The sequence below is a fragment of the Prosopis cineraria genome, unplaced genomic scaffold (genome assembly GCF_029017545.1).
Source record: "Prosopis cineraria cultivar Desert tree isolate PC_DT_omini unplaced genomic scaffold, ASM2901754v1 PC1, whole genome shotgun sequence".
NCBI classification, from domain to species: Eukaryota; Viridiplantae; Streptophyta; class Magnoliopsida; order Fabales; family Fabaceae; genus Prosopis; species Prosopis cineraria.
Genome location: NW_026555332.1, coordinates 46,173,311 through 46,196,848, shown reverse-complemented (window position 1 = coordinate 46,196,848; position 23,538 = coordinate 46,173,311). Strand labels below are relative to the sequence as shown.

Here is a 23,538-nt window from a genome sequence, read left to right as displayed (position 1 = left end):
GTATATAGAATTATAGATGGAGCCATGGAAGGATGAGTTTTAGGGGCGGCAGTGAATTATCACGTGAAGATTTTCCCTCGAGCTATTCTACTCTGCGGTGGCTTCTACTTTTTCGCCCAGAACCATTTGGTTCAATGGCACGAGCCTTCCTCCTTGAAACAAGGAGTAGTGGCTAATTGTTTGGATGCAAGGAACAGAAAAATTAGCCATATCATTAAAATTGTTTAGAAATTGCAATGAGTTCGATCTTTATTTCCAATAAATACTATAAATTTGATAAGCATATTCTCTATTCTTTTATTGAAATTGAGGAGATGAATTTGGAATAAAATAATTAATATCACATAAATTGTGAAATAATTTATACGTTCAGAATAATCAAAACCTTCTAAACCTGCTTATATAAAGCACCAGAAGTGAAGCATTCTGGCGGGTACATGTTTTGTAAAATTTGTATAGGACGATATCAAACTCCTCATTAATGGCAAGGAATTTGTCTCCCTCTTTCCATCAAGAGCTGTGTGTTTCAAGGCATTTTAATTCGAGACCTGGATTCATTTGTTGACTTGAATGGTACCCCATGAATCATGAGCCACACAGAAAATCAGCAATAAATACAAAATTAACTCCTCACATAATCATGGCGGACAAAAAAAAAAAAAAAAACCGAAGGTCTCAACATGAGCAAGCTCTAAAACGTGCTACTCCTAACACTTTGTAGAAGGCTAGGATGTAAATTGCCCTACAATTTATTTCCACGTACACTATCCGTTACGGGGAAGTGGGGACCCAATAATTTAAAACACAATTGAGCCTATCTCGTTGATTTGGACGTATTTAAATTGCGTTTCTCCCCTTAACCACACGAGCATCTATCTATACAGTACAGTATACACCATGCACGCAAACCTCCAAAATTAATAGTCGTATCCAACAAGCAAACGAGCAAGGACCAAACACGAGCCTTCGCTATTCACCCATTCCGTGGGCCCCGCCCCTATGGTGTCTCCAGATTCAATCCCCCAACTCTGCCCCACACGTTTTGACCAAGACCTCCCACAGCCGTTGGATCTCTCTAAGCACATCATCGGACGGTAGCCGGAACCTGCAGCAGGGACACGTATTCTTTTTACTCAACCACGGTAATATGCAGTTCCAATGAAACACGTGCTGACATGGCAGTTCGCACACATCCCTCCCCACTCTCATCTCCTCTTTGCATATCACGCACTCCCTTCCACCCGCTCTCACCTCCACTCGCGGCAGCGCCACCACGGCCGCCCTCGACGCCGCCACTTCCCCGCCACCCTTTCCTCCGCCGCAGTCCATCGAACCCACCAGCCTCCGGCACCGGATTACCATCTCAATACAGGGAATCAGAATAGCGGCACTGCATTCCCCGATAAAAGTAGAAGACATCCCCAACAATTTATCGGAGAAAAGCCTGCTCAGATTTCTGCGCCAATTGCAGACTGGCGTTTCGAGAGCTTGCGGGTGGTGCTGGTGGGCATCGCAGAATAAGAGGAGCAGCAGAACGGCGTCGAGGTCACGCTGTCTCGTGAGGGCAGATAATGGAGGAGGCGGCGGTTGGAGGTGGCGCGTGAGGATGTGGAGAAAAGAGAGGAGGTGGCGGGCAATAAGGAGGGACTTTTGGGGAAGGGAGAGAGAGTGGAGGTAATGGAGGGCGAGGGAGAAGAGGGATTGGGAAGAGAGGACGGAGGCGAGGCGGAGGTGGTGGTGGTGGACGACGGAGGCGATGGAGTGGATGAGATCGGAGAGGTGAGGAGGAGGGAGGGCGGAGAGTGCAGCCAATATGGTTGCGGTTTCTTCCATTATGGCTTATGGGATCATGTGCTTCTACTTTGGCTTTTTGGACGGTTTGCTTATGACTATTGTGCGCCGTCTTTGGAATTATAATGAAATGCCTGATGCTGGGTGGTATTGACCATTGTGTCCTTTACAGTTTACATCCTTTTTATTTTATTTTCTTTTTTATTTTGAGAGAGAGAGAGAGAGAGAGAGAGAGAGAAGGAAAGTGTTTGAGAATCCTTTTTAGTCGGTGGGTGGAAGCCAAACATGTTTCTACTTTTTGGATATCACAATCGCGGGTGCTGGCCTTTTCGAAGAGTTTACAATTCAGCTAAATTTGTCAATCTTTATTCTTTAGCTTCCTCTCTGTGATATGAAACGAAGAAGACATGATTCGTGGGATTGAGGATCGGTTCAAGGTTTAGCAGTGTTTAGGGTCTGGTACCGATAGAATAGAGCGTTGACATCGTGGATTTTTCATTTCCTGAAAATCACAATTAATTGCCAATTAACAATGAGTGGCAACGGGAGTTAAACAGTAATTTTCTTTCCTCGCGAGGGCAGAATACATGTTGCAGGAAGTGAACGCTTGACAGTGGCGTGACACACTGACCCTTGTGGTGGTTGGGATAGGTTACAACGCCGTGGCATTTGTCCACCATGCAAATGTCTTGTTCCGCGTCTCATAAATTATTACTTACTAAATTAAATATTTATTAAAAATTATTTTCTATATTTTTTATTTTGATAGATAATAAATCTTCTGAGTGAAGTTTGGCACCGGGGATGGCTGAAATAGTAACATCATGTCCAGTTATGCGAGTGGAAAAATAGGTGTCACACCCCCTGTGCTAAAAAGTCAGGAAGGAAAGCTACAAGCAAAATGTGATACTCCTAGAACATAGTCGTGGATGTTGTTTGGGCCTCTCTGCTTGTTTTTTTAAAAGCACCGTGGGAACAGGTTAAGTCTCCAAACGTCCCAAGTTGCGAAAACAACGAGAGGGTAATATCAATCCAGCAGATCAATCAAGTATCAAACTCATACTTTTATCCTGCCTAAGATTCCAAAACAGAAACTGTACAACTTTTCCCAAAATGGATTCTTTCCATACATCTACTTCATTTTCTGTGGTATATGAAATTTAATCTTGTAAAAATAAAGTCACCGGGATGCTTGCCAATTAACCCATTATCTTATTTAGAACTAATTAAATATTTTATTCGAATCACGTGATTTTGATAGTGAAGGGAACGAGGAAGTCGAGCTGAATGTCATTAGTTCATTACACGCACAGGCTTATTGAGTTTGGTGACCTGTGTTTCTTGTCTTTCCTATATTTAGTGGAAGCTTTGCACAGGAAAATTATGGTTCTGATGATAATAAGATGATGAATTAATACAAGGCGCGATGGGGTGAAGCCATGATTAGGAGCTTATAAAGGGCATGGAGGAAAATATATTGAAGCGGCGTTTATTGGATGCTTTAGCAGCAAGGAAACTACTTTACAGACAAGAATGTGGTAAAGATAAAAGATCTCATAAAAAAAAAAAAGGCGAAAAGAAACCCAAATCTTATCAATTCGGTGACATCAGAGAGAGACCATGTACGTGGTGGAGCCGTCTTCGACAGAAAAGAAAGCATTGCAAACCCCTCCTATGCTCTCATCAGTCATCGCCCTCCTATCTCTTTTATTTGCCGTGAAGCGCCAGCATCCTAAGTTAGCGTAATTTGCTATCAGGATGCTTTTGTACAGAGAGGGGTATATTCCCCTAGACGTCATGCATGCACGCAACTCAAATTATTGTTCCTTTTTTTTTTCCTGGGTTAGAAATGCAAAAGACTGGGCTGGCAGCAAGACGAATAAAGATATGATCATGTGGGGGGCCAAAACTGAAATTTTATCTAAAATTGGGGGGAGGGGAATTGATTTCAAGATGTTTTATAAATAAAAATTTTCTATTTATCAAGGATGGTTTAGGCTAGGAGTTTTTTTTTTTTTTGGGGGGGGGGGAATGGCCCCTTGGATTCATTAGTGGCTGAGTTATTGTATTTTTATCAACCTTCATATTATTATAGGAAGGCTGCGGAAAATAAGAGGAAGTTGTCACAGATCTTAACTAGCATGTAGTTTTTATTATTATTATTATTATTAATAGATTTGTTTTTTATTTTAAGGAAAGCAGCAACACGGACCTAATGATATGTCGGTCTGAAGCAGGAAGCAGCGTGAGAAGACGTGAGTCTCGAGCCTCAAACTCCGTAGGCCCAAAAACTATTTTGAGAGTTTCCCCTTAATGGAGCCTCTCTGTAATTCTGAAGATATGGAAGAATTTTGTAACGTTGAATGAACCCCGACCACGTAATCAGAATATAATGTGCATCTCCCCACATAATTGGAAACATCCTGCAGAGGTTTTCGACTGAAATTTAATGTGGATTGGAATTTGTACCCCTCTTGAAGGTGAAGAATGGGCAGTATTGCAGGGATTATCATTGGCAGGGAACATGGGCTTCCAACGGGTTATTTTGGAAAGTGACTGTAAAACATTGACTGACGCAACAACGCATGCTTTCTGCAGTTCGGTCGGCTGGAAATCTTACGCATGAGGAATTTTCAGCGGTCACTTGTGTTTCAATGTGTGCCGAGGCTACTGAATATGGTGGCAGGTCATTTGGCTAAGGAAGCCTTGAATATGATTCAAGACTTTATGCGTCTCTCCCTTTTTACTGAAGGAAATTGTTGACAATGAGTGCTTGGGATGGCAATCCCATTTAATGGCTCTGCCCTTCTTTTGTACCGAAAAAAAAAAAACAAAAACAAAAACTCAGCATTAAGGTGGATCAAACCAAGATCGGAACAACTTAAATTGTACGTTAACAGAAAATCTATTATCCAAGTGTCTGCATTAATAGTTCATTAATTTCAACACATACGCATATTACAAGATCTTTTTAAGCTCCAAACCTTGTTAGAAGTTCAAGAAAAAATAATAAAAGATGTACTGCAAATCAAGCAAAAGCATACCATTGTATTTATTATTTGGATTCAATGACTGTATTTAATACAAGCACTGAGTATCTATATCATTTGAGTCGTCGAAATTTACATTAATAATTCAGATGCACTCACTCATTTATTAATATCAAGTGAAATATAAATTTAAAATATTAATATAAATTTTAACAGCTCAGATAATAAAGGCACTCAGTGTTTAAATTAAATACAATCACCAAATCCAAATCCTTATACTTGTCTATAATTAAACTTTATAAAATTCGGTGCCGCACACATATTAAGTTCGTGCTTCTATTACAATAACTTAAACCAATTTAAGGCCAAGCTTAAAGTTATATGCATTCAATTTATTATTTAGTTAATTAATGTAAATTTTTTTAATATATTCCAATATGATTTATTAGTGTTTTCTTTTCTCTCTATTTTTTTTCTTTCATTTTAAGTTCAGCAAAAATTGAGATATAATTCGAATATTCAATAATATGGAGCACATTTCCTCCAAGAAAATATATGGAGCACCTTTTTTTAAAAAAAGCAGTTTGATATTGAAATTTTTTGCTGGCAAAAAATTATTTTTTGCTTTTTATGTATTTATTTAATTGTCGTGTTACGACTCGTGGATTATCAATAGCAAGTTTTCCGGATTCAAAAACATTTCAATTTTTGACATTTCTTCTTTTTACTAAAGAAGTTGGCTTTTCTATTTTACAAAAGAGGGTAAAGAAGAAATTATTGCAGATTTGGATCTTTAAATCAAATTTGATAAATTTTCAAAATATACATTTAATTCGAATGAAAGTGGGGCAGAAAAACTCATGGATCCGTCTTCAGCTTGCTGAGTACCATATTTTTTAACAAATATATTTATCATTAATTTAAATAATATTGATTTAATTTGAGTAGTTCAATTGAATATTACAATTTTTATAAATTAATTATTTAAATATATTCTAAACAAATCAGATTTAATATTAAATTTTTATTTATAAGGTTTAGATTTAAAGTTTTTATTTTTTTAATTTTATATTTATTAAAATAAAAATTATAGAAAAATTAATATTAAATCTGCACTATTCAAAATACATCTAGATAGTCAGTTTATGAAAATTATAACTTTAATTATTTAGAGTTTCATATTAAATCAATATTATTTAAATTGATGATGAATGTATTTATAAAAAAATTATAAATTTTATTTTTATATAATCTGGATGGTCGAAATTTTTGTTGAGACATGAGCGCCGAACCCAAAACTCACCAAGTAAATGGTAATCAAAGTGGGGCCGAAAACAGTTAATCAACCCGATCCCGTTTAATAAGATCATTAAAACAGCTAATAAAAAAAGATTAGCAAAACAAATCTGAGAGGGGAAGAAGAACTTTCCACTCCTCCCTATCCTGCCCCTCAATTCTTAAATCCAGGAAAAATCCCACACCTTGCACCTCATCTCCGCCGCTGCCCATCAGTTCGCCGGTCGCTGACGTCCTGCCACCGTCTTTCTCTCCCTGGTAAGGTTCATTGAAAGCTTAACTCCAACTTTCATTGTTCAAGTGTGCTCTGTGAAATTATGGATCTTTTGATGAGAGATTCTGTACCCACTCAATCTCTCTATATGAAAAGGGAAAAGAAGTAATTGGAGGTGCCACGCTTAGCAGGGTGGACAAGGAAAAGGATTAAGGAACATCAGTTCGTAATTGGCGAGTCCTCCCCCAAAAGGAGAGAATGATACGTCCCGACAAATTATGTTCATCAGACCTATAAATATTTTATATCTCTATTATGTTTTTACAAGTCAGGCACAACACTTAGATATGTTTAGGGACCCATTTTTACTCGCTACCCAAAAAAAAGAACACTGTGTCACTATAGGGATCTTTTGCCTATCAATATCATTGGTTTTTTAGGGGGTATACCGTGTCTGTATTCTAGAATATGGCAACTCATTGAAATGGAAAGGATAAGAAATCATCTGGCAGCAGATACTCTAGCAACAGAGATGTTTGAGTTACCCTGGTATTGTAATTAGTGGGGTGCATGATTTTTCAGCACTAGTTCTATGTTGACTTACTTCATTGGCTTCAATCGGGGATTGTGGGATGATTCTTTTTCTTCTTGTTCAAAAATGTCTCAAGAAGAATTCTTGTCATGTTTTGCAACCTCTTTCTTTCCTGAGGTCTTTCTCTTCCCACAAATTTGCATTTAGAGGAGAGAAAAACGAGTTAGCTAATGCACTAGGAGTTCTGAGCCTTTTAAACATCAAGACAGGAGGTACAAAGAATCTGCAAAGCCATCTTCGGCTTATTGAGAGCACGCTGGAAAGCAATGCAAAAGCACTTGTTAAGGTTAATCCTGCTGGTGTGCAGGATATGACTGAAATCAGGGATGCAGTCAGCAAAATTGTCCCATCCTCAGACCTGCGGATTGAGAATCTGATTTCTATTCATCTTGATCAGCGGGAACAAGCAACAGGAGTCGATGCACACCTTTTGTCTCATGCTGTGAGCACATGTGGGTCCAAGCGTGACCTTTTTGGGGGTCTTCAATATCATTGCCTAGCAATAATTACTGGCTATATTGCTAATTTATATGTTGGAAGTTCTTTGGTAAGTTTATACAGTAAATGTGCCTTGTTAGAAGATGCTTATCGGGCCTTTGAAGAAATGCGTATCAGAAATGTGGTGTTATGGACAGCAATTATAGCTGCGTTTGCACAAGAGTCTCACATTGACAAGTGTTTGGAGCTCTTCCATGGTATGAGAAAATCAGCATTGAAGCCTAACGAGTTCACATATACAAGCATTTTGAGTGCTTGTACGGGCAGTGGTGCACTTGGACAGGGGAGAAGTGCTCATTGTCAAATAATTCAAATGGGCTTTTATGCTCATCTCCACATTGACAATGCTCTTGTCAGTATGTATTGCAAATGTGGAGTGATCCAAGATGCCTTGTACATATTTGAACACATGAAAGATAGGGATGTTATCACGTGGAATTCCATGATAGCAGGATATGCACAGCATGGGCACGCAAAAGAGGCTATTGATCTTTTTGAAAAGATGCAATTGCAAGGTGTTAGTCCAGATGCCATAACTTTCCTTGGTGTGTTATCTTCATGTCGGCATGCAGGACTTGTTAAAGAAGGTTGGCTATACTTTAACTTAATGGCTGAACATGGCCTAAACCCAGAATTAGATCATTATTCATGTATTATTGATCTTCTTGGCCGGGCTGGCTTGCTTCTTGAGGCACAAGATTTCATCCAAAACATGCCTGTTTACCCTAATGCTGTAATGTGGGGTTCGCTACTTTCATCCTCTAGGCTTCATGGAAGTGTATGGATTGGCATCCAGGCAGCAGAGAGCAGGTTATTGCTTGAACCGGGCTGCCCTGCAACACTTCTTCAACTGGCCAATTTGTATGCCAGTGCAGGCTGGTGGGATCAAGCAGCACGAGTGCGAAAAATGATGAAAGAGAAGGGGTTGAAAACAAATCCTGGTTATAGTTGGATTGAAATTAAAAATGAAGTCCAGAGATTTGGAGTAGAAGATAAGTCAAACAGTAGAATGGCTGAGATCGTTACAGTAATCGGTAGTCTAATAGATCACATGAGAAGTTCAGGCCTTCCACAGATGCCCGAGGAGGAAGATGTTATGTTTTCATAGAACTAGTTGGTCCTTCTGCATTAGCCTAGATACATCGCAAGGCTTTCTAGTATTTCAAGCATCCCCTATGCTTGCAGGGAAGCAGTGAAGAAAAGATGAATGACTTGATGGGGCTATCAGAATCTAAACTTTCTCCAGATGAGATAATATTACAAACCTGGAATGGCAAGATATCTTGATCTCTCCTTTTCATATCTCTTGGTGCGAATTACTTGTGAGCAAGCATAGCTCTCAGGACTACAGAGAGAAAGGCATTCGCATTTCATGGCAATACCAATTACCAAGTTTCATACGACCTTGTGATCTGTTTTGGTTGTTCGTTTAATTTTGTCCGGAATTGTAATTTATTTCCTCAGTTCATGATCTGAGTTTCAATCTTTCTAAAGCTGCAAGCATATATTGCTTTTTCATATTACTAAGTTTTTTACTCTCTGTAGATTTATCAGAAAGAACCTCTGAAATGGAGGGTGGAGGAAGCCAGCAAAAATCAGATGCCTCAGCAACAGCAGTTTTTGAGTTACCAGGAGAGCCTGCTATTATAATTAATGGGGTGCCTGACATTATCCCTAGTGAAAGCACTCCTGCTTTGCATAAGACTTCGAGCACTGTTGAAGCACCAGTGCATTCAGGTTTAGGTGAATGGTTGGAAGGAAGAGAAGTTCTAAAGCTGTTTATGGGGCGGTATTATTCGGGTGTAGTGCTGCAATTTGACAAACAAACTGGATGGTTCAGGGTTCTTTATGAGGATGGTGACTCTGAAGATCTTGATTGGCAGGAGTTGGAAGAGATTCTCCTGCCTTTGGACGTTACAATTCCACTCAAATCGTTGGCACAGAGGATTGTCTATCGAAAATACAAGAAACCTATTCATAAGTCCGGAAAGATTGTGTCTAATTCACAAAACCCTGAGGTCAAACGCACTCCCAGTAAAGGAAAGATGACCACACTACTATAACGGGGAGGATCGTAGTTTGTTGAGAGGGACCGTTAAACTATGGCTTATTACAAGAGCAAGTTAGCTTCTAAAAATGAAAAGCTTCCGACGGTGTTCTGTAGGAAAGAATGTGATCGGGGGATTTGTCCCAGATTTTGACGTTTTCTCTAGGTGTGTTGTATTCTAGTTAGTTGCTGAGTTGCAGCGTGTTCAGCTGCATCAAGAAGAAATATTACTTTTTAGCTGTGCATAGTTGTTCGTTGCTACAAAACCATGATGTTTCCAGATTCGTTATGTAATGCTTTTCTACATTTTCATATGTCTGTTATTTCTTTCATCTCTTTCTTCTCCCATTAGTTTCGCAATTTTTTCTCGGAATGTTCTCGTGATTGGAGGCGTTTATGAGAATAAACGTGTTATGGGTTGAAAAATGTATGTTTACAAACTTGATTTTATATCCCAAGTAATGCAAGGGAATATTAACTCTCAAATTAGATAAAATAAAATGGAGGGAAAAGATTTTAATCAAGTGAATTCCTAAGGTCTTTTACCACAAATTTTCCAAACAAGTGTTTAAAAATAAAGAAAATAAAGGAATAAAATTGGAGAAACACGTGAGACTTGTATGGTGAGAGCATATATGATATTGATGATGATAAAAGAGAAATTAGAGGAAATAATAGATGAAAAACTAAAAGAAAAGGCATTGGTGCATTGTTACTATTGTTTTGCTAAGAGATGACATTTTATTGGTTGCTGGAGAACTCACTGCTCTCTACTAATGTTTGGCACGCTTAGAACACTATATTAAATTTTTTGAAGGATAAAAAGAGTCGCACTAGACAAAGTAAAGGATGATACATGGTCAAATTTTTACATTAGGCAAGTAAATTTTGGAACTGAGTTGTTGAAGTGTTCAGAAAAATTGTTTGTAGAGATGTGTGTAGTTTGTAGAGTTGATTAGATAGTGTGTGTGTGTGTGGTGGCTTCCTTTTTATAAGCTCAAAGTGGTAGTTTTTCTTTGACTCCACCTTTAAATTAAGACTACTAGCTGCAATTTTTTCTAAAACTTCCTTTACTTCTACTTTTAATTGGTGCATTGCTTGACTAACTCTTTTCATAACTTCCTCCTTTCTAGAAGACTTTGGTGGACTTTTAGCCCAAATAGTTAGGCTTGAGTCACAAATTGGATTTTAGCCTAAATGATCAGGCTTGGACAAAAAAAAAATCATATTTTAATCCAAATAATTACCCCCGAAACAAATGTGGCCAAGTTCATCATAGGCCAAATTTGTATAAATACTTGAATTGTTCCATCTTTTAGTTATTCCTAACGTATGTGACATGGAACTTGGGGAGCCAGCTTAAGGAGCTAGCTCCTTTTCAATGAAAGGCTTTAGGTGTGAATCTTGCTCTCAATTTAATTCCTAAGGCGTGAAGTTCGCCTTTGGTTCATTAGTCCAAGATAGTTGGGTACTCTCAAAGAGTTGCCCCTTGGGCTCTTCATTTATAGTTGGTTTTGAAGGCTATAAGTCAATCTCTAACTTATCATCCTTACAGAACTCAAACTTGGAGTCATCAGAAAGACGGTCCTCAAGCTTTTCAAATAAGCTAGGTTCTAAAGGTCAAGAGTCGGCCTCTGGTTCATCATCCTTGCCAAGCTTATCGTTTGAGTCATAAGAAGAGTGCCTCTCAAGCTTTTTGGATATTCTTGGTTTCAAAGGCCAGGAGTCAACCTCTAACTCATCATCTTCATAAAGTTCATCCTTGAAGTCACAAGACGACTACCCCTTGAGCTCTTTTGATATGCTCTTAAGGGATTCATTGTAACTCTTGAGAGATTCTTCTTTTAGTTGAGCTCTCTGATTTATTTGCAAGCATTTTTTTCTTGAAGTGTTTGTGGCAAAGCTGGGTCTCAAACTTGTCAATCTCAGCTCTATATAGCATATCTTGCTCAAAACATTTACAATACTCAACTATAGCTATGATGAATTGTCCTTGAGCATATTGGATCATTGCTTAATGCTCTCTGATATGTTGCAAAGTTCCTAATATCTATTTAGGGTTCTAATGCGTGGCTAGAAAGCTAGGTTGCACCTCAGAGCTCTATTCACCATACTTGTTCATAGATTGTAATGGAGTTGACTGGTGTACTATGCCTATAGTATCACATTCCAAATCCTAAGATTTGGAATAATTTTTATTATTTTTTCATTCAAGAGTGTGGTTTCATACTGGTCTATAAGAATGTGGTTCCATTTTGGCTGGATCCATGACTCTTTTATAGGGTAGATCTTTAAAGTGCGGATCTTTAGCTCTTCATAGGTGGTAATCTATGAGCGTATCTTTAGATTATTGGCTCTTGGGGAGCCTAGTACTTTAATTCTAAGGGTGCATCGATCCACGACTATTGGAGCGTGGATCACTAGATCTACATAAGGGGTGATCTATGAGTGGATCTCTAGGTGTTTTGGTTCCCAAATTATTGACTCTTGGGGAGCCCCAATACTTTGATTTTAATGATGCATCAATCCATGACTTTATTGGAGCGTGGATCTCTGACTCTCTGTGGGTGGTGATCTATGAGTAGATTTTTATGTATTATGGTTCCCAGATTTCTCTTAATTAATAATATTTCTAAAAGCTTAATAAATGATAGAACACAATGGCGTCTTGCAATCCATGTAGCCGACCCCACCTAGTGGGATAAAGGCTTGTTGTTGTTGTTGTTGTTTTATGGTTCCCAGATTGATAGCTTTTAAGGAGCCTAATACTTATGACAATCTTTCAAGTCATCAGGTTTAGAGAAGTTATTTTCTTATTCAAAATATTCAATTCGTGGTGGTGTCATTAGTATACATGCATAGGTCCTCTCGGGTATGCCAAAATATTATGTTGGCCTAACTTTCAATGAAGGGGTTGGAGTGTTGTGACCTTTAGGGTGTGTGTTAAGCATACTAGAGGAGCGAATCCTCAATAGAGTGAGTTACAATTCTTTGGAAAGTTAAGTGATGTACGAGAACAATGAAGGGTGCATTGTAATTAAGCATGAAGCTCAATAGCATTACTAGAAAACGAATACAACTGGGCACTCCGTGAAGACAAAGAGGGAAAAACAACTGCGAAACTAGCATAGGGAGCTAAGTTTACACAAGGAAAGTAAGTCATGCCGGGCGAGATTAAGTAATGCAGGGTCAAGAGTACAACATTAAGTGCGCTTGTTTCCTATTTATAGTGGCAACGATGCGCTCATTTTAAATTCAATTTTAGTACCTTCAGGAGCAAGTAACTGTTCATGCCTTGGAATTCCTGAGAGACACTTCATCTTGTGGAGCGTTGAGTGTGAGTGTACCGAGAATCTTAGGGAGTAGGCAAAATAGGCATGACTTTGTTAATCTTTCTCTTAAAACACACCGTTCCACTTATACATACAAGGTTGGTATGCTAATGAGTTGAGTATAATCCCTTTTCGATCTAGGCCTCTATGAATTATACCATTTGGGCTGGGCGTGCTAATTTTGGTTCAAACAAGTTTGTACAGGTTTCGAAAATAAAATAGATATATTATTAATTAAGATAAAATAAAGGGGAGGTCAAAATGTTTTGTTCTTTTTTAATTATAAAGTTCATATTGGCAATTTATTTTTTGTAGTTCCAACATATACCTCTTTTATTGCAGATCCACATTATTATTTACTTTTTTTTAACTATATCATATTAAAAAAATTAACATAGAAAAAGATAAAAAGTCAGATGGGTAGTGTTGATCTAGAGCATCCATCTGACCATAATTACAATAGATTATAAATTATAGATATAGGTTAGAGACTAATAATACATCCGGGCGACATAAGGACCATTTTTTAAATTACCACCAACTAAATTAACATGCAATTGTAATTAATAAGAAACATATCTTGATCGTTTCAAATATGCCTATAGTCAATTGCATAAATAATTAATAGGATCGAATTTGTTTTTAAAACTTCAATCAATCGTATATATTTTGATTTTTTTAAAAAAAAGAATCAAATCAAAATGTAAGATATACCCCCTCCATAAATAAATATAAGACATTGTTTAAGGAGTTGGATGCTAAAAAAATAAGGTATTTTTAGTTTTTTAGGATGTAATTATTGTTTTTTTTTAAAGTGTTCTTATTAATAATGAATTTATATTTATTATAAAGTATTTAATAGGGATAAATATAAAAAGATAAGGTTAGTTTAAAAATAAATAACTAATTTATTAGGATATGAGATTCGATTAAAAATATTTTATATTTTTAAATAGGGAGAGAATTAACTAATTATTAAATTAATGTCACAATAAATTAATGTCACAAACCAAGATGCATGACACCAATGCCGTGTTGCTGTAAAATCACAGAATGCACCAGCATTTAGCTTTACACCCCTACTTCTATATATCATATAGATGGGACCAGATAGAAAAACTCACCTCTAAACTGTTCTCAATTTTAATTTTAACTAAGAACAACAAGAGTGCAGACTGCCACGGAGATAAAACGTGGACCTAAAAGCTAGTTCGATGATAACTCTGCAGAATGCAGATACTGAATTAAAATCACAATTCTTGAGCATCATTTGAACGAGTTCTTCAAGTCCTTACTATCCACGTTTGTCACCACTCACCAGCCTAACAACTAAGATTCTGTAGCTATACAGACTGACCGAAAAAGACCGGTTGACTCTACAAATGAAATAATGTCTCCGCATTGCCCTCTAGAACATCCGAGTGGATCATCCTGCGGCCGCCGTATCGCTCCGTCATCATCTCGACATCTCGTCCCATCTTGTGCAGAGGCTCTTCTTATTGCTTGCGAATCCATCGTGCACCGTCATGAACTCCTGCGCCACCTAGATACGGGTGATTGTGATCAGACGGCGGCGCGTCCGGTCCACGACCCCATCTGAACAGCTTTGCCGGTTGGACCTCCTTTGAACGGTGTCCGTCGGGTTTGAGAGCGGAGATGAGGGGGAGGGAATGGAAAAGGAGAATGATGATGAAGGATAAAGATAGACTGATAGAGAGAGGATGAAGTGCATTTGGGTTTGGACGTTGAGGTTGGTTCCATCGGAGAGGGACGGTGGGTATGGATGGGAGAAACATTGTTGAAAAAAATGAGCAAGTTGACGGAGGCCCGAACTCTCCGAAGGTTACGGATTACCAACTGCAACTTCCACCTTTATTATTATTATTTTTTTGATACGCTGGAAAAACTAAACAAGAACAAAAATAAAAAGACACAGCCAACTTCCAACCTTTACTCCGTCTCATCACTTCCATTCTCGTTGCCTTCTATCTTTCCTTGCCTAAAGATACATGTCCACTCAAATAAAAGTTTCTTAGACATTTGAGTCATAGATCATGAAATATCAATATAAGACGTATGAATATTTTTGCGACCGTTGTTTGAATTTACACCTCGACGGATTAGGATTTAAACTTCTGCAAAGAAAAACATACATATTTAATGCTACATCGATGTTTTGAATAGTAATGTCTCCAATAAAAAAGCACCTGTATGTAATCATAAAACATTATTCCTTATCTATTTAATAAATTACAATTACAAATTCTACAAAATTTTAAATTTCTAATTCCATTAAAATTATTAAATTTGTTTAGCATTCAATAATTCTATTATGCGAACACAAAAGCGCACCTTCTGGGACGACAGCACGAGGCATCGAGGACGGCACGGGCAGGGGCGAATATGACGTGGCGACATCTTTTGTGAAAATTATACTCTAGAGCCTCGCTCTCATCTCATAAACATGACATAACCTTCGGCCGATAATATTCGCCTCGACTCCCAAACGCCACCGGAAGATGGGAATCCCCCACACCTGATTTGCCTCTATTGTATTATATTTCAAAACGGAGCGAGCAGCCTGGTGCTGCCTCCCGCCATATTCCTGATCCAGTTCAGCTAGCTCGCCCTCTTCATTCCAGATTTCGTATGCTAATTTTTTTAATTATTAGTTAGCAGATTCTTTCTTTCTTCTTTCTTCCTTTTGGCCATGTCTTTTTGGCACCTGCTGAATTCTAGGGCTCCTATTTTTCTTCTACCATGTTGCATATTGTTCAGCTATTTTCCAGGTAAGATTTCCGCAGATGTAGACGACTTTTCTTTTTCTTTGTTTTTTTTTTTTAATGATTGATTCCTGAATCTTGTATGTATGAGTGAAAAAATGTGCACGCAGAATTCCATTTGGTGGAGATCTGTAAAATTCTGTGGTCTTTTTTGGCTATTGTTACTGTTGTTTGATTGAAAGTGGATCAGTTGTTTTGGTGGATCATTCACTGTGGTGGCTTCTGCCATTTATTGCACAGGATTGATATTTTCTGCAGTTGTCACGCTGAAATCAATTGAGATCTATGAAACACATGAATGGCTGAAAGCGACCCCTACTGTTTATTTCACATGCAAGGGGGAGAACAAGACGATACTGCCCGATGTCAAGGAAGCTCACGTCTTATATACTTTTAAGGGCGAGGAATCCTGGCAGGTTCCTTTTTATATATATCTTATCTCTTCATCTTGGTTTTCGCTTAGCTGCTCTTGTGGTTTGTCGTCTATCTATGCAATATTTATACAGCTTTGCTTATTGAGTCTACAATCCATGTGATAGATTTGGAATTGGAATCAATGCCTTTTTTATCGCAAGTTCTATCATTGTTTAGCTACATTAGATTTTGCGTTGTCTATTTCTCATTACAGAATTTGGAACATTTTTCATAATAAATGAAAACTGACTGCCGAACATAATATAATAGGATTCTCCTCTGTAAAATCAGTAACCTAATCACAGTGTCTCATATTGTCTGCCCTCTCTTATTCTCCTTGACAAAGTATGGTTTTTGTAATGATAATTTCGTTCATATCTTATCAGTTTCTAATATCTTACCTATCAAATTGTAAGACATCATACATTTGTCACCTTTTCCTTGGATAATCTGATAACTGATATAAATCTGCATCCATGTTGTTTTCTTTATCATAACAGAAGCAACTATTTCCGTTTTTCATTCAAAATGTTGTGGTAGTGGTATTAATAAGGACATGATGTTTTGAAGGCTCGAAAAGAAAGACTTTCCCCCCCTCTTGGGTGTGATAATTTCGAGCTCACACCTTGATCTGATTCATTGAACTTGTGTTCGTTTGTTTACAGTGTGCAATTTAACTTTTCAAAAAACTGTGTCCTCATTAGAGCTGATATGTTTGTACGGTTCTCCATTAAAGGTTATCTTCTATGTGCACTTCTGGCTGTGAATTCTGAAATTGGAATATGTATATAGTGCGATGCTGAGATGGCAAGCCAATTCATTTCATGTTTTGGCTTACATCCATAAGTTCATTTCAGTACCGAAATGACTAGCTGACAGCTGACTATTTTATATTTGTGTATAATCACAAGCTAACATGTGAATAGCTGCAATCCACTCACACGTACACTCTTATGGTATGTTCTGAAATAATTCGTAACATTAAAACCTTTTGCTTGTCTGAGAATTATTAATTAGGAATGGGGGGCAATTAATGATTCTTTAGTTATAACTTAAAAGTTCCCCCCATTTGAGGGAATTTGTAAGAGAGAGATTATATGAAACGAGTGCAACATAAATTATCATTTAACCATCCCTTCCCTTTCTTGCCCTTCCCTTTCTTGCTCTCCAATTCCTCCTGCCAACTCTTAAACGTACCGTTAGGCCCCATTCAATATTATTTCCTTGGCTTGTTATGCATCAAAAATGTGTCGTGGAAAAGTCAAAATTCCTTTAAATGTTGGGATTTGGCTTCCTTAGGGGGTCCGATGGGAACTCTCTTTTGTTCTTGGGAAGCGAACTTTTGTGACTAAATTACCCTGTCACATGAAATAAATTTTAATACCCAACTCCTCTTCAAACCACAAATCCTTTCACTCCCATCTGAAAAGATGTAACACCACTATTTAAAATAAATTTTTTCTAAAAGAAAAAACCTAACCCCAAAAAACCTTCCCCTCTTTGCCAGTAAGACAGCAACAGAAGGACTTCCAAAATAGACCACAACAAGCTCGTTGGATTTTGGTGAACGACCAACTGTGGCTTCTTTTCTTTCTCTTACACATGATTCTCCTTCTCCTTCACCAATATTCTCTCTCTCTCTTGGCCCTCAAAGCCAGATCTGTGAGGAGTAGAAAAAGTAGATTGAACACAAAGGGAAGGACAGCACCAAAGTAAAAGACCTTCTAGTGTGTGGAGGAGGTTGCAGTAGAAGGAAGCAAGCAAATATAGGAGGGTGTTATATCAGCATTCCGTTTAATTTTTCTTACATACCAAACATTCCTTTAGAATTCATTTTTATTTCGTTTTCCAGCCATGTTCCCATTTCTTCAAAAATCTTTCCAATAAACCAAATGAGGCCTTAGTGATTATGTTACTTGATCTGCATGCTAGAATCCTTTATTCAAAATAATTAGCATCTGTTATTACATGTTCCACTGGTTGAAGCAATTTCTGAGATTTTGCAGCTTGTTTCCAGCCTTTGACTCACTTTTTGAATAAAAAGTGCAAGCGATGTGGATTCTATGAGAAAGACCTCATTGGCGCAGATGATAAATTTGACGAATGGGAATTTTGTCCTTCTGATTTTACTTCCCCTCATGGTAAATACACTCGACATGAAGAAAAAGAATTTAAAGCTACATTTCTATGTCCAAAGTGCTTAACATATGCTAATGGTGAGTAACTTCTTTCACCCTTTAAAAGTTCCTCTTACTGCATCCATACTATTGACCTTTAGAACCAGGTCCCTCTGATTAGATTAAAGCCTCCAGCAGAAGCATTTTTAACTCATGACGTGTCATTGCAAAATTTGTTTTGAGCCATCAGAAGTACCATTTTTTCTTTGATGAAAATTATGATACCTCATGTCCCAAACTATTTTTGATAATCAATTCTTATATGTGGCCATTTGTCAACCTATGGATTTATGAGGCATCTGCCTAAGCTTTTATCTAGTTTTCTTGCGTTGCTCAATGAACCATAACCTCCTGAATTATTTTGAAAATTTTCGAGTCTTTCAAAAAGCAAGCAAGGCAGCAATTTTCCTTTTTTCCTTTTTCCTCTATGTAGAGCACCTTTATTTCAAGTATGCATGTATGGCTATGAACTTCTGTTCGCGTTGGTTATCTCTATAATTTCGTTTTCGTCCCAATGGTAATAATATTTATATGTATTTCAATTTCTAGGTTCTGGCTCTGCATCGGGAAAGCCCCATGGTAAAAAAAGGATGCACATAGCAGTTGTTGTCTTGCTAAGTGTTTTGGGCTCAACTATAATGATTCTTGGAGTTGTTGGTGCTTATAAATACTGGCAAAAGAAGAAGAGGGAGCAGGATCAGGCTCGGTTTCTGAAGTTATTTGAGGACGGGGACGACATTGAAGATGAGCTGGGCATTGACAATATATGATATATGTATTTGTAACTTTTGCGCAGGAGATTCATCTCAAATTTTGTCAACGGAAGCTGGCGAGACGAGTTTTCTAGGTTAAACAAACCTCACCGTAGGTAGTTCAAAATGAAAAGAAAATAAGAAATGTGTGCTATTTATGTATATATGGGGCTATTTTGTAGCAGAAACAAACAAGAAATGATATGGTTTTTTGATACAAATTTTGATTATGGTTATTCACCTAAAGAAAGGATATGCTGCCGATATGAGGACTTTCATCTTCCCTTCTTATCTAGGAAGGTCCCGTGGAAAGGAAAGAAAAGGTAATTTGGCTTTTAAAAGGTAGTAAAACAACGGTATTACTCTCATTCCAAGATGCTGATTGTTTGGAAGGTACCAGGATCAGAACAGTCAAAATTAGAGAAGAAATATGCAGTGATGTGTATCAAATACTGCGAATGCAGACTTTCAAGACATTACAATGACTTTCCTCCGTAAGTGGACGTTAGGTGATGAGCGATGCCTTGAGACTTGAGAAAACAAAATAAATGAACAAGAGCCACAAAGATTCCATCGACTAGTCGACTAATAATAAAGCCACAACCCAAGTATAATTCTGTAGCTCTAAAATCAATTTGCCAAAAATATCTTCGTCAACAGATGTTCGAACAAGTAATTTTCAAACATATATATAATTTGATCAGTTCTAATATTTCATTCTTAGAATCATTTTACAACAGATAAATCTAGTATCAATAATGGTTGGCACGTTTAAAAAAAAAACGAAAACAAAAGGGACAAAAACCAAAGAAAAAAAATGTCGCAAATGGCAGAGACACATTATTGCCAAAATGCCTCGAAACCAATTGTCTCCTCCAAGCACATAGACGGATAATTTCAAAAAGGAAGCACATAAATCATTCCCAGAATGGCGCTTCAAGGTGACTCGCTGCCCCTTGGAGAATGGCGGGTGTCGTCGTCATCGTCAATGGGGCTCCTATCATCCCTAGGGCTAGCACTGCGGCCACCACCATTAGTTTTTGGGCTAACAGGGCTTCTACTTCTGCTCCTTCTTCTAGGACCATCACTATAGTCAGATCCATCTTGCCGGGTGGTCAGCCCACCATTCCCAGGAGACATGTCCTCTCTCTCCTGTTGATTGCCTTCATCTAAAGTAGGGCTATCGTTCCTTGTCTTGGCAGATGGAGGACTATTCTTGGGTTCTGGACTTCTGTAGCGGGGAGACTCTGATCTATCTTCACGAACAGGGCTGCGTTCTCTGCGGACAGGGGATCTTGATTGGCTGGCATGGTCAGAAGCAACCAAACATGTGGGATAAGCCAATGTTTTTCAAAACAAATCTATACTGTAACATAAGCCTATCGATTCAGAGTCTCAGCAATGCCACCGTATTGATTAAACTTCAGTATTAGAGAGTTCTACCTGTAGCTGCGGTCTCGGCTGTAACTACGATCCCGGCTTCTGCCACGACGAGGAGAACGTGACCTGACAGGCGAACGAGAATAACTTCGACCATGACCACTGCACAAACAAGTCAAATTGATATTTCTTTCAATAATAGAAACCACAGGAACATCAGTAGAACAGTAGGAATAATGTTGAAAACATGAACATAAAAGAAAGCAACAATTGCTCAGAATTCCCACAACACGTTTCTACCTCATTTTCTTGGGACTGTTCTTGCAGTTTCGTTCTATATGACCTCTTTCCCCACAGCGGTAACACTTATTCTTCCAGTCTCCAGCTTTGCAATCCCGAGCCCAGTGGCCATCAATACCACAGTTAAAGCAGCGCCCAGATCCCGGAGGAGGACCTCTACCCAAGTATTCTCGAGAACCACGAGGACCCTAAATAGTTACAAAGCCGGCAAAGGTATTTAAGCAATAAATATTTATGGATGCCAAAGGTATTCAAGCAAACAAGGCATAGAGTAAGATGAAAGTCAAACAAGTTTAAAAAAAATTAGGGAACGGGCATTTATAATAGATAATATGAATAAAAATGTTTTGATATTACATTAAGTGCATGGGTTTTACACGCAAGTCACTGGCAACAAAAGAGGACGCTACAGATCCAATATCACAGCATGTATTCAATAAGTGCACAAGAAATTATTTCAATTTGGAGTGCCATCTAAAGATAACAGCTCCAAAAAGTGAACACGGTGTAAAAGAAAGAGATGTAATAACTGACACAATATGAACAGTGAATGTTTAAATAGGACTACTAAAGGGAATAATAAAATGACAATTACTTACATTCTCAAATGCCAATCACTATGCAACAATGTTATCCACTAAGAAAGCAAAGCCAAAGGCACATATTTGAGGAAAGAATTATTTTTTTGCAGATAAATGACTATAATTGCTTTAATAAAAATAAAACACCCTACATATAAGTATAAAAAAGAGATTTTACATTATAAGAATTGCAGAATTAACCCATACCCCTTTTGCAAATTCGACAATGATGCGACTCCCCTCCACCTCACGGCCATCTAAGTTATATCTTGCATCATCTGCATCTCGGGGATCACTAAATTCCTGTCCAAAAATTGTGAGAAACAAAGCAGAAAACCAATAGACATTCTCGCCATTGCTTATAATTGAACCCCCTCAAGCAGACACTGGGAGACAACCTTGAGTCAAGGCACAAGAAGAAATCAACTTGAAAACAAATAAATGAGTGAGGAAAAGGCAAGAGCAACAACTTACAACAAAGGCGTAATCATGCTTCATATCCACACCTCGAATTCTGCGGAAATGGTTTCCAGAAACAGTAAGGCCATCAGTAGACAAGTACTGCAAGTGTAATGTACTTCACCCCTCAAAGACGAACTAAACACCAGTTTGTGATTGTTGCCATTTCCATAAAAACACGCAATAACATTAGAGAAAGAATCGCCAAAGTCAACACTCGGAAGGAATTTCCACGAATTCCACCAAGGCCACCCTCCTACCACAGACCTTCCAGGTTTAGGCAAAACCCCAGAAACCTTCAACAAGATCATTCAAGTTAAAACATGACACCTAGGGAATATCATTCCCACGCATAATATGACGAGTAACCAATATAAATCCAAGCGCAAAATATGCTTAGCCAAAAACCTGAATGTTATCCACTTATCCTAATGACATAACACCCCAGACAAGTGAAACACTAATATAGGTCCCTTGCTGATCCAGAACAGAACGCCGAAGAGGAACTTTGAATCCATGCTACTTTCAATGAAAACTGATGACAAAATGCATTTTTGTGGAGAGCAAAAACAGAGATAGCAATGAATAATTAAATGATTGATTACGATTAAATTAAACAATGACATTACCTCCCATATCTGCCAAAGAGCCTGTCCAGGTCACGTGAACGCGTCCTTGAGGACAAACGTCCCACATACAAACGGGTATTACCGTATTTATCGTCATAACGAGGCATTTTTGCTGAGAAAAGAACCATGTTAGAGACCCGAGAACAACAGTAAGAAAGACACCATAAAATTGACCCGTTTCTTTGGCTGAAAACGATTGAATAAAAGCGGGAGGAGGAAAGGAAACACATACTCTATTCCACTGTCAGTACGAAAGTAAAGAACAAATGATGGGATATGTACACAAAAGATTAATCCAGCCCTCTATCATACAATTGATTTAAAAAAAAAAAGGTCTAGTATGAAAAGAAGCAATTCAGTTAACGCCTAAACTCCTAGGTAGTATTGCCATGATCGTCATCCTGCATTCAATTTCAAGAGAGAATAAACGAAAACAACCAGCTTTCCACCTAAATCCAGAAACACCCCCTAAACCAATTTTAAACCCAAAGTTAGCATCGAGAAAAGCTTGTGCGATTTTAAATTGAAATGGAGCTATAAAATAAGACCTAGATTGCAAAATCCGAAAATCAATCGAAAAGTGATGAAGTAGACGAAGTCATGAAATTGCTAATTAGATGGCAGATCCAAGGGAAAATGGAAGAGGTTGAAAGAGGACGCACCTAGAGGTTGTCGTTGACAGAAGGGATTGCTCTGTAGTCTGCTCTCTGTCCGTATCGTAACCCTATCGAACGCCGATGCAATGATTCTGTCCTTCGCGATATCTTGTCTGTTTTCGGAGCCCCGAAAACCTTTGACGGCCACGATACGACTAGGCTTGATCTAAGCATCCCCGCATATTCCGCGTCTTTTTTAATTTGCATATACAGATTTTTTCGGATGAGATGTTTAAAAAAATAAAGGCAAAACAGTTGTCATTTTTTTTTTCAAAAACATTTAATATTCTAAACTTTTATTTGTAAGATTTTTATTCTAAAATTTTTTTTTAGAAAAAGTAATTTTATCCTGTCATCAAAATTGATCGTGCATTTGACTTTAATTGTTACGTGACAACCACATGCTATTTTTAAAGAAAATTAAGAAAAAAGCATATGCAAATATCCTCCTGCTGCTCTGCTCCATCTTCCTCTTTCGACAAGCATTTTTATCTTTTTTTCTCGCGAAAAAAACATTGATCCTTCATCTCCATCTTCTTTCTACTCTCCTTTACCCTCTTCTTTGCGTGACTTCATTCATTCAATTGATCGGAAGCTCCTTGATCACAAAACAAAAGCTTAGCCATTTCCAATTTTTCTAGCACAAC

The 23,538-nt window shown here is 37.9% G+C and overlaps 5 protein-coding genes across 6 annotated transcripts; 3 read left to right on the top strand and 2 right to left on the bottom strand.

The window, feature by feature from the left end:
* Positions 1–524: 524 nt before the first annotated feature.
* On the bottom strand, positions 525–1,942 carry LOC129290197 (E3 ubiquitin-protein ligase SGR9, amyloplastic-like). The gene has a single exon (XM_054926911.1). The coding sequence runs from the start codon at positions 1,831–1,833 to the stop codon at positions 1,015–1,017; it is 819 nt and encodes a 272-aa protein (XP_054782886.1). The 5' UTR covers positions 1,834–1,942; the 3' UTR covers positions 525–1,014.
* Positions 1,943–6,173: 4,231 nt separating this feature from the next.
* On the top strand, positions 6,174–8,844 carry LOC129287275 (pentatricopeptide repeat-containing protein At2g37320). The gene is made up of 2 exons (XM_054923488.1): positions 6,174–6,335; positions 6,448–8,844. Exon 2 carries the CDS (start codon positions 6,924–6,926, stop codon positions 8,487–8,489), a length of 1,566 nt encoding a protein of 521 aa, XP_054779463.1. The 5' UTR covers positions 6,174–6,335; positions 6,448–6,923; the 3' UTR covers positions 8,490–8,844.
* On the top strand, positions 8,516–9,740 carry LOC129287281 (dirigent protein 17-like). Its single transcript, XM_054923499.1, has one exon. It carries the CDS (start codon positions 8,950–8,952, stop codon positions 9,442–9,444), a length of 495 nt encoding a protein of 164 aa, XP_054779474.1. The 5' UTR covers positions 8,516–8,949; the 3' UTR covers positions 9,445–9,740.
* Positions 9,741–15,247: 5,507 nt separating this feature from the next.
* LOC129302061 (uncharacterized) lies at positions 15,248–19,107 on the top strand (the record flags this gene model as incomplete). The annotated part of the gene is made up of 4 exons (XM_054940732.1): positions 15,248–15,407; positions 15,784–15,959; positions 17,975–18,173; positions 18,684–19,107. Coding segments are annotated over 4 exons (756 nt in total), but the record flags the coding sequence as incomplete, so codon positions are not given.
* Positions 19,108–19,549: 442 nt separating this feature from the next.
* Positions 19,550–23,054, bottom strand: LOC129307112 (serine/arginine-rich splicing factor RS2Z33-like). 2 transcript variants are annotated; one of them, XM_054947982.1, is made up of 7 exons: positions 22,898–23,054; positions 22,236–22,347; positions 21,622–21,661; positions 21,355–21,450; positions 20,567–20,754; positions 20,330–20,428; positions 19,550–20,189 (listed from the first exon to the last, which is right to left on the bottom strand). In XM_054947982.1, the coding sequence occupies exons 2-7, from the start codon at positions 22,340–22,342 to the stop codon at positions 19,823–19,825; spliced, it is 897 nt and encodes a 298-aa protein (XP_054803957.1). In that variant the 5' UTR covers positions 22,343–22,347; positions 22,898–23,054; the 3' UTR covers positions 19,550–19,822. The 2 variants fall into 2 exon arrangements, with proteins under 2 accessions (XP_054803957.1, XP_054803967.1); XM_054947992.1 differs by having other exon boundaries at positions 21,622–21,902; positions 22,898–22,912.
* Positions 23,055–23,538: the final 484 nt, after the last annotated feature.

What these genes read in the sequence shown, in the direction of transcription:
- LOC129290197 (XM_054926911.1), bottom strand. Translation starts at nt 1,833, where the DNA reads ATGGAAGAAACCGCAACCATATTGGCTGCACTCTCCGCCCTCCCTCCT.
- LOC129287275 (XM_054923488.1), top strand. Translation starts at nt 6,924, where the DNA reads ATGATTCTTTTTCTTCTTGTTCAAAAATGTCTCAAGAAGAATTCTTGT.
- LOC129287281 (XM_054923499.1), top strand. Translation starts at nt 8,950, where the DNA reads ATGGAGGGTGGAGGAAGCCAGCAAAAATCAGATGCCTCAGCAACAGCA.
- LOC129307112 (XM_054947982.1), bottom strand. Translation starts at nt 22,342, where the DNA reads ATGCCTCGTTATGACGATAAATACGGTAATACCCGTTTGTATGTGGGA. An exon ending in CTCTTTGGCAGATATGGGAG is followed by an intron (nt 21,662 to 22,235) that starts GTAATGTCATTG and finishes CCATTTCCGCAG; the next exon opens with AATTCGAGGTGTGGATATGA. An exon ending in AGCCGAGACCGCAGCTACAG is followed by an intron (nt 20,190 to 20,329) that starts GTAGAACTCTCT and finishes TGACCATGCCAG; the next exon opens with CCAATCAAGATCCCCTGTCC.